The sequence below is a fragment of the Octopus bimaculoides genome, chromosome 1 (genome assembly GCF_001194135.2).
Source record: "Octopus bimaculoides isolate UCB-OBI-ISO-001 chromosome 1, ASM119413v2, whole genome shotgun sequence".
Lineage (NCBI taxonomy): Eukaryota > Metazoa > Mollusca > Cephalopoda > Octopoda > Octopodidae > Octopus > Octopus bimaculoides.
In genome coordinates, this window is record NC_068981.1 from 194666937 (window position 1) to 194676982 (window position 10046).

At 40.1% G+C, this 10046-nt stretch overlaps 1 protein-coding gene across 1 annotated transcript in view; it reads left to right on the forward strand.

Moving 5' to 3' along the window:
• The window catches only part of LOC106869899 (uncharacterized), a 25345-nt gene that overhangs the window by 4367 nt on the left and 10932 nt on the right, over positions 1 to 10046 (forward strand). Inside the window, exons 2-3 of the mRNA XM_014915827.2 lie at positions 7256 to 7407; positions 8525 to 8601. Of these exons, the coding sequence (XP_014771313.1) occupies positions 7256 to 7407; positions 8525 to 8601 (229 nt within the window). The remainder of the gene's footprint in view (positions 1 to 7255; positions 7408 to 8524; positions 8602 to 10046) is intronic.

Consider the following 10046-nt stretch of genomic DNA (forward strand, 5'->3'; position numbering starts at 1 on the left):
CCGCCTGAATGGCCTTGTAGGGTTTTCGAGCCAGATCGTTGCCAGTGCCCCTGGACTGGCTCTTGTGCGGGTGGCACATAAAAGACACCATTTCGAGCGTGGCCGTTTTCGTGCGGGTGACACGTAAAAGCACCCACTACACTCTCTGAGTGGTTGGTGTTAGGAAGGGCATCCAGCTGTAGAAACTCTGCCAAATTAGATTGGAGCCTGGTGTAGCCATCCGGTTGCACCAGTCCTCAGTCAAATCGTCCAACCCATGCTAGCATGGAAAGCGGACGTTAAACGATGATGATGATGATGATGATACACAATAATCCCTTGCCATACTGCAGTTCACCTATTGTGGTTTATTATTTACGCTTATGTTGATTCCTCTGTGATGTTGTTTTGCATTAATAAAATAAATATATACAAGTAATGAAAATAAGAAACAAAAATATACAATACTGTTTCTACTTCTTGGATTTTCACCTGTTGCGGTGGGGTTTGCGATAGTTGAGGGATTACTGTATATCTATCTATCTATCTATCTATCTATCTATCTATATATCTATATCTATATATATATATATATATATATATATATATATATATATATATATGGGAAAAAAGTCAAGGTAGAAAATGCTAAAATAATTTTATAAAAAACATTTCAGTACCGTTTCAGTCATTGAGACTTTATCAACTGTAAGTATGGAAAGCAATTAAACAAGAGAGACGGAGACAGGCAGGAACAAGGAAAATGCCCCTTTTTATTTGAATACTATGCCAGATCAGACTGGAGCCTGGTGCAGCTATCTGGTCCACCAGTCCTCAGTCAAATCATCCAACCTATGCTAGCATGGAAAGCGGACGTTAAACAATGATGGTGATGATGATGATGATATATATGTCCTGTTTGCATTTGTATTTGTGTACCATTTCTCGTTTTTTTACCGTCCTTGTTTTCGTATACATTCACTGCTTTCTTCCAAGGAATCTAGTGCTCTTAGCTTAGATTTTCTTTGGGGTTGGCCAGATTGGAGCCGTCTCGAGTATAACCAGCCAAAACTGCAAAGATAATCTGGAACTTGACTGAGGAAAGAAAACTCTGAATGATCCGCCCTTGTTTTTTCTTGTCCCTTTTTTGTATCATCTAACTTTCTGGTTGTCTTGTCGCCTGTTGCATTCTTATCCCATTTTTTGTATTCTTTTATATATATATATATATATATATTCACGGTGGTGCACCAGCATGACCGCAGCCACTTGGCTGAAACACATAAATAAATAAATAAAAAAATATATATATACTAATTGTCATGGCAGATACCAGTGTCACACAAATGGCACCCATGCTGGTGGAACATAAACGCACCCATTACATTCTCAGAGTGATTGGTGTTAGGAAGGGCATCCAGCTGTAGGGACCATGCCAAACCAGACTGGAGCCTGGTGCAGCCTTCCAGCATGCCAGCCCTGGTCAAACCATCCAACCCATGCTAGCATGGACAACGGATGTTAAATGATGGTGATGATGATGACAATATATGCATACACACACACACAGATTACAGTGTGTATAAATTTTTGTATTATAAATCATAGTATATCTAAATGATAAAATGTATAATGTACAGTATCTGTCTGTCTGTCTGTCATCCATACATCTTCCTCATCTTCCTCACCAAACTAATATTTTCCACTGACCCCATCTTACATTATTTACGTTTGATGGATATTTGTCCTCATCTTGTTTGTTGTTATTATTAAGGTCATTGCCTGGAATTGAACTCGGAATCTTGGGCTTCGTGGCCCACGCTCTTAACCACTATGCCATATGCCCGTGGGCAATTATGGAGTGAATTTTGGGGCTTAGTGGTTAAGAGCACGGGCTACTAACCCTAAGATTCTGAGTTCAGTTTCAGGCAGTGACCTGAATAATAATAATTACATCGAAAAATATCATAGGAATGAGAACCCAGGTTCAAAATTTCTCCAAGACACCTGATGAAGGCTGGAGGATATATCAGCTGAAACGTTGTGTTAACAACAGACAAGATGAAGACAAATATCCGTCAAATGTAAATAATGTACATAATTCCTCATCCCTTAAATATAGAACTGACCCCACCTTTTCTGTGCCACCAGTTATCTCTCCCTTTCCACTGAGTTACATCTTTTGATTGCCATATCTCATTCTTAACAGACTTCATATCTGCCATCAACTGCATTCTTCCTTTGTTTATCCCTCACTATAGCCATCCCTATGTATCTCTAAACTCCATCTCTGTTGCTGTACCTCTTTCTATTTCTTCCCCCACCCACCCATCCTGTTCTCCTTTACCCACTCATCTCCATTCATTGTTCTATAATATTCTGCTGTTCCCTAACCCTAACCCTAACCCTACCCTTTGCAGACTTCCTCTTACCATCCTCACTTCCTGAGCCACTCCTATTTCTTTTCCATTCTCCCAAGGATTGATATTTACCCTCCCCCCCCCCTCCCCACCTTTGTTCACAACTTACTTCATTCACTTCTACCCACCTCTCACTCTCCTACAAACTTAACTGCCCACCCCTCTTGATTCTCAGACTGTATTCTCTCTCATACTTACCTTCTTGTACCTTTGAGAACATTCCCTGACACCTCATCACTCTCCTGATTGCCTTCTTTCCAGCTATTCCCATCGACCCTTATATGATGTGGGGTAGCCTTGTATCTCTTGACTCCCGTGCTTGTCCCTGTATCATTCTTCAGCCTCTCAACACCTGGCAGAGAGTCACTTCCCTCCCTACTACAAACCCACTCACCTGAGGGGTGTTTGACGATCCTACCTGTACTAGTGCCATGTACAAAGCATTCAGAACACCCTGTAAACTGGCTGCTGCTAGGAAGGGCACCCAGCTGTACAAACTGTAGAACCATACCAAGGCAGACATTGGAGCTTGATGCAGTTGTGTGGCTTGTTGGATCCTGTTGAACCATCCAACCCTTTCCCGATATGGACAACATACATTAAAGAATGATGAAATATGACTCTCTCTGCCTTCACACATCCACCTCTCTCTCTCTCTCTCTCTATCAATGACTGGCACCTGTGCCAGTGGAGCATTAACAGCACTGTTCGAGCGTGATCATTGCCAGGGCAGCTGTCTGGCTTCCATGCTAGTGGCACGTAAATAGCACCATTTGAGCATGGTCGTTACCAGCGTCGCTTTATTGGCACTTGTGCTGGTGGCACATTAGAAAATCATTAGAGCGAGGTCGTTGCCAGTGCCGCTGGACTGGCTCCTGTGCAGGTGGCACATAAAAAACATCATATATATATATATATGTGTCTGGATATATAAAGATATTCTTTTACTTGTTTCAGTTATTCGACTGTGGCCATGCTGGAGCACCACCTTTAGTCAAATAGATTGACCCCAGGGCTTATTCTTTGTAAGCCTAGTACTTATTCTATTGGTCTCTTTTTGCTGAACCACTAAGTTATGGGAACGTAAACACATCAACATCAGTTGTCAAGTGATGGTGGTAGGGACAAACATAGACACACAAATATATACATACATGTGCATAAATACAACAGGCTTCTTTCAGTTTCTATCTACCAAATTCACTCACAAGGCTTTTGGCCGGCCTGAGGCTAAAGCAGAAGACACTTGCCCAAGGTGCCATACAGCGAGACTGAACCTGGAACCATGTGGTTGGGAATCAAGCTACTTACCACACAGCCACAGCTGTGCCTGTAGATATATATCAATTCAAATATAGAGATAATTGTATATAGATTTATTTGAATGTAAATCTTGAATAAAAATGGCTGCTGCATTTGTTAGTCTGTCTCATATGCACAATGTCTACACACACGTTTTCACATACACATACATCTGAATATAAACAAATGTGAATATAAAGATATATTTGGATAAACTAATACACATAGACAAATCTGGTTATAGATATAACGATATTTATTAATATACCAGAAGATAAATATGGGTATAAATGGAGATTTAATGATATATATTGATACAACATATATGGTTATAAATATAGACATATACATATATAGACACATCCAGCTATAAATGTCGATCCATATTGTAATGTGATAAAATGGTTTACAGCTGAAGAAATGAGTGAGGAGAGTGACAAGTCTAATTATGATGATAATTTTAATTAGAAAGTGTAAAGTCAATGTCCTGTACTAATTATATTTCTGTCATCACATAATTATTTCTGGTTGCAGACAGTGTGAGGAAGAGTCTTGCCTACTCCTCCTCCTCCTCCTCTAGACTGGACATATTTTTCCACAGAAGACTGGAACAATCTCACTTGATGTCAAGACAAGAAGACACACAGACACACAAATGTGCGCACACACATATAAATATATGATGGGCTTCTTTCAATTTCCCGTTCACCAAATTCACTCATAAGGCTTCGGGAAACCTGGGGCTGTAGTAGAAGACATTTGCCTAGGGTGCTGTGCAGTAGGACTGAACTGAAAACCACATGGTTGGGAAGCAAGCTTCTTAACCACACAGCCACACATGTACAAACACATCATGAATGTCTCAGCAAAGTTAAACCATTACTATGGATCTTTGAATGGTTAAAATGAGTTTCTCTCACTGGAATTGCTTTAGTTTCAATACAATCTGCTCTCATACCATGTGTTCTAACACCCAATGCTATGAGGGAGTTGTCCCCAAAATGCTATCAGGCAAGAAATCGGCAAACAAGCAAAACATATACATTGAGTATGTGCGGTTGATAATTCTTATAAACTAGAGCTGCTTTTAATTTGTAATTGAGGCACAAGAAGCCAGAGCTATTTTGAACGAGATCTCACTGGTAGCCATTACCATGTCCAAGACAAGAACAAGATCTTGCCTGCAACCATTTGCCATGCGCAAGACGACAACGAGGCTCTCATCAGCAACCAGTATTTAAGCAGGAGAATAAGACATTCTCTCTCGTTCCTTCTTGCACTTACACTGAGAAATACTGCATAGTCAGCGACTCACAGTGGACTCTTGTCTTGCTCTGACTCCACATGCTTATCTCCAGAGTTAATGAATCTCATGTGTACAGAGTTAGGACAAACCATTTGTTGCTATAAAGACAGTCACTGAGAGCAAACAATATGAACGAGAACTCTGTAAATAAATGGCTATTGAATTGTACTCTGCTTGTGAACTTCTTTGTGTTCCAGATCCTTGAAGCTACAAAAAATAATTATAATGGGGAAAGGAGATACTCCCACAAGCATCTTAAACCTTCTATTCCATTATATATGCATCACTATGGCATACAAGCATATGGTTCTTACACTGTTTATAAATAGTCATATAGTAAGGCGCTGGCATGGCTGTGTGGTAAGAAGGTTACTTCCCAAACACATGGGTCCGGGTTCAGTCCTACTGCCTGGCATCTTGGACAAGTGTCTTCTACTATAGCCTTTCGCTGACCAAAGCCTTGTGAGTGGATTTGGTAGCAGCACTGGCAACGACCTCATATGTATATCATCATCATCATCATCATCATCGTTTAACGTCCGCTATATATATATATGTGTGTGTGTGTGTGTGTGTGTATATATATTGATATGATCATCATCATTTTAACATCCTGTTCTATTCCCTTTTTACTTCTTTTTCCTCTTCTTTTTTCTTATTCTACTTCTCCTTCTCTTCTACTGACTCTGTCCAAAAGCCTTTATTTAGTCCAATCGAATCTTTCCTTTCAGTTAGTAAATACACACATGCCCTGTATTTCTTTTACTTGTCTGGAGAATTTGCTACATATCGAGGAAACCCAAAAGCAACAGGCCATCCATTGGACTGTTCTAAATAAAAACAAAATGTATAATCATCATCATTCATCATTCATCATTCATCATTCAACATCTTTCCATTCTGACATGGGTTGGATGGCATGACAAAAGTTGCAAGGCCACTTTGCACACCGTTGCTAGCTTTGGCATGGTTTCTACAGTTGGAGACCCTTCCCAATGCCAACCGTTGTACAGAGTGAACTGGGTGCCTTTTTCCCATGCTACTGACAAGGAAGAGAAGAAAAGAAAAGGGAGAAAAGCTATTACTCCTAAGAGGGACTATTTAGGAGATGGAGATGGGTGGATTTATGCCAGGTGTCGAGAGGGTAAACCAGTGGTTCCCAACCTGTGGTCCCCTGATGCCTGGTGGTCTGCAAAGGTAGTACTCGGGGTCTGTGAACATGTTAAGTTTTCAATATTCTGGGGTCCGTGGGAAAACTCATTTAAATAAAAGGGGTCCTTGGTAGTAAAAGGTTGGGAACTGTATGATTGAGGGACAAGCACAGGTGTTTTGGTAGAGGAGACACATGGCTGAAGGAGATCAAAGGAAAATAGTGATGGAGTGCTAGAGCAAACTTCCAAGGACCCCCAGTACTACCTTTGCGGATACAAATGGTGGGTCATGGGAGGGGATGAAAGAGTGGCTACTTTCATAAGTGTGTGAGAAGGGAGTACCAGATGGACAATGATAGGGGCAAAAGTGATGATAGCAAGGAACAAGGGCAGAGGTGAGGGTGAAGGGAAACATCAGAATAGAGAGGGGTAAGATGGGAGATATATGAGTGGCTTAGGAAGGGGACTAGATCAGAAAGTTATGGGTTGATGTGCAAGGTGTGGGAGAAGTAAAGAGGGAGGGATAGGGATATGTAAGGGACTACAGTAATTGGGACAGGATGATAATGATGAATAGAAGTGGCTCAGGGGAGAGGAGAAGGGCGATGGCCAGAAGGGGGATGAGGTAATATGTGCCAGTTCTGCTCTCAGGTGACTACAGCAGCCAAATGGTACCACAAATGGGGGGGGGGGAATGATAGGTGTAAAGGGATGACTATTTGGGGAAATGTTTAATGCATCAGAGGCAAGAGAGGGGGCAGGTCCCTGCATGTGCAAGCATAACCAAGTGGTTTTAGGACATGATTTTTGCTGTAATGGGCGATCTTTCATAGCATCGTTATCATTATTGCCACCGTTATCATCATCATCATCATCATCATCATCATCATCGTCGTCCTCGTCCTTGTCATCATTTGTCATCATCTAACATCTATTCTCAGTTCTGGCATGGAAGGATCCAATGTGTCTGAAGATCCATATAGATATTAGATGATACATTATATTATATATCACATATATATATGATATATATATATATGTGATATATCATATCAAATTGTATTGTATTATATTTATTATGTTATACTCTGTTGTAGGACTGCAAGGATTTTCCTCTTGGGGACAACAAAGTCTAGCAAAAGATCCTTGCTGAAAACTGTGTTAAAGGATCAGTTTCAGGAGTCTGGTGCCAAAGGTGATGAAGGTGTTACACTGTGGCTATGGCATCCTTTCAAGAATCAACAAAACTGTAGGTCCTTTACAATGTTATTTTTGTTGTTGAATGTTGTTGTTGTTAAGCCCTAGTTCAGATCTGAATGAGCAGACCTATGATCAGAAACAATCCAGCCATGACCATCTCATCATGTTATTCCAGACGTAGCATAACCAAGACTGTTTTATTGTTTTTTTTATATGTTTCAGCCCTCAAGGTTGTGGCCATGCTGGAGCACTGCCCGTAAAAATATTTTTTAATATGCTGGACTGCCGTGACCAAGATTCAAACCTGGGTTACCACGGCCTCAATGTGGGGTCCTCACCACTAAATGATCACAACCTTCATTTGGTTTTAATATGAGGGAAACTTGGCTGCTATTTCTGATGTATGCATGCATCTTTATATATGTGTGTGTGCGTGTGTGTGTGTGTGTGCGTGTGTGTGTGTGCGTGTGCGTGTGTATCATCATCATCATTTAATGTCCTTTTTCCATGCTGGTATGGGTTGGCTGATTTGACAAGAACAGACAAGCCAGAGGGCTCTGCCAGGTTCTATGTCTGTTTTGGCAGGGTTTTTACAGCTGGATGCCCTTCTTGATGCCAACCACTTAACAAGAGTTTACTGGGTGCTTACTTGTGAGTGGATTTGGAAGATGGAAACTGAAAGCAGCCTATCTTATATATGTATGTATTTGTGTGTCTGTGTTTGTCTCCCCCACCATCGCTTCATAGTCGATGTTGGTGTGTTTATGTCTCCCGTAACTTAGCCATTCAGCAAAAAGAGACCGACAGAATAAGTACTAGGCTTACAAAGAATAAGTCCTGGGATCGATTCGTTCGACTAAAGGCAGTGCTCCAGCAAGGCCACAGTCAAATGACTGAAACAAATAAAAGAGTAAAAGAATTTCTTTCAGAGCAGTGAGTTGGTGGAATCATGAGGGCATCATAAAAAATATCTTGGAACATTTGCTCCAGGTCTGAAAGTTATGAGATCAATTCTGACTGAAGTCAAGAACCAGGGGGGATATAAATCATATCACCAACTGCATCCCCACCCAACTATAAATTCCAGGCCCTGTACCTATGTTAGAAACAGTTATTGGTTAATACTTTACATGGTTTTGTAACATTAGAGAGCAATATCTTTTCAGGTGATTTAGTGGCAGAATATATGACAGAAGATTTAAAAGACTCACAAATAGAAATCTGGGAACTTTCAGACAATCAGGTTGGTAGCTTTCGTTTCTTTTACACAAATATTTATGGAGTAAAGATTGTTTGCCAACATAACATGGCAGTCCTGGTTTAGGACGAATGTAATTTAGCCCCAGGAGACATCGTCTCCAGCTGGCTATAGGACACGATCTGTGTCCTTACATTTTTTGAACAAGGGAATCTAGCACCCCCACTCAGCTCAAAACAATATCTGTGTATTACGATTTCAGGGTTATTTGCCTTCATCAGCACAGAATAATTGTTTGGCTAGAAGTGGCACTGCCAAATTCCTGTTTGAAATATATAGTTTTCAACGGGAATTTGGCAGTGCCAAACATTTATTCTAGCCAAACATTTATTCTGTGCTGATGAAGAGAAATAACCCGGAAGTCGTGATACACAGATACTGTTTTGAGCTGAGTGGGGGTGCTATATTCCCTTGTTCGAAAATATAAGGACACAGATTGTGTTGTATAGCCAGCTGGAGATGATGTCTCCTGGGGTTAAGCTACAGCAACATTCGTCCTAAACCAGGAGTGCCATGTTATGATGGCAAATAATCTTTACTACAAAGTACTGTTGCTGAATATCTCTCGTTGTGAGATTTAAAAATAGTAATTTTCTAACGAATATTTATAGTCACTGACTTCTCTCCCCCACCTACTCTCTCTCTCTCTGTCTCTATTTCTCTACTTATCACTCTTTCTCCCTCTTCCCTCCCCCTCTCTTTATGCACCTCATCATTTATGCATACACACACATCTTCTCTGACTTTAGATCTCTGTTTCCCTCTCACTTCGCCTCTGTTTTTCTCAATACACATCTCTTGCTGAATCCATCCATCCATCAATACATCATTCAATACGCACACACATACAATCATATATAAATATATGTAGATGTGTGTTCTCTCTCTCTCTCTCTCTCTCTCCATATATATATATATATATATATATATATATATATATATATATACATACATACATATATATATTATAGTGGGGTAGGCTAGTTTATGGGGTTACTGTGGGTTTCTCACTCATAAGGGATTTAGCTTTACGGCATATCATCAAACCCCAAACGCTGCTAGCCTGAGACTTCTTTAAAATCTCAGAGGTCCCAGGCCAGCAATGTTTGGGGGTCTGAAGATATATCATAAGGCTAAACCTCTTATGAGCGAGAAACTCAGGGCAACCCCATAAATCACTATAGTATTAACTGCTCCACATCTTAGAGTCTGCTTCTTCTCCATATTTATGTATTTCTACAAACGATCCTTTATATCTATATATATGATAATAATATTAGGGAAAAAATTCCAAATTTACAGGGAAAAATTCAATTTAATTTATCAAAATTAAATTAAATTTCATAATATATAAATATATAATTTAGAGAAAAAAACCACAATTATTTAATTCATCCATGAAAATCCACAATCATACATATATTTTACTA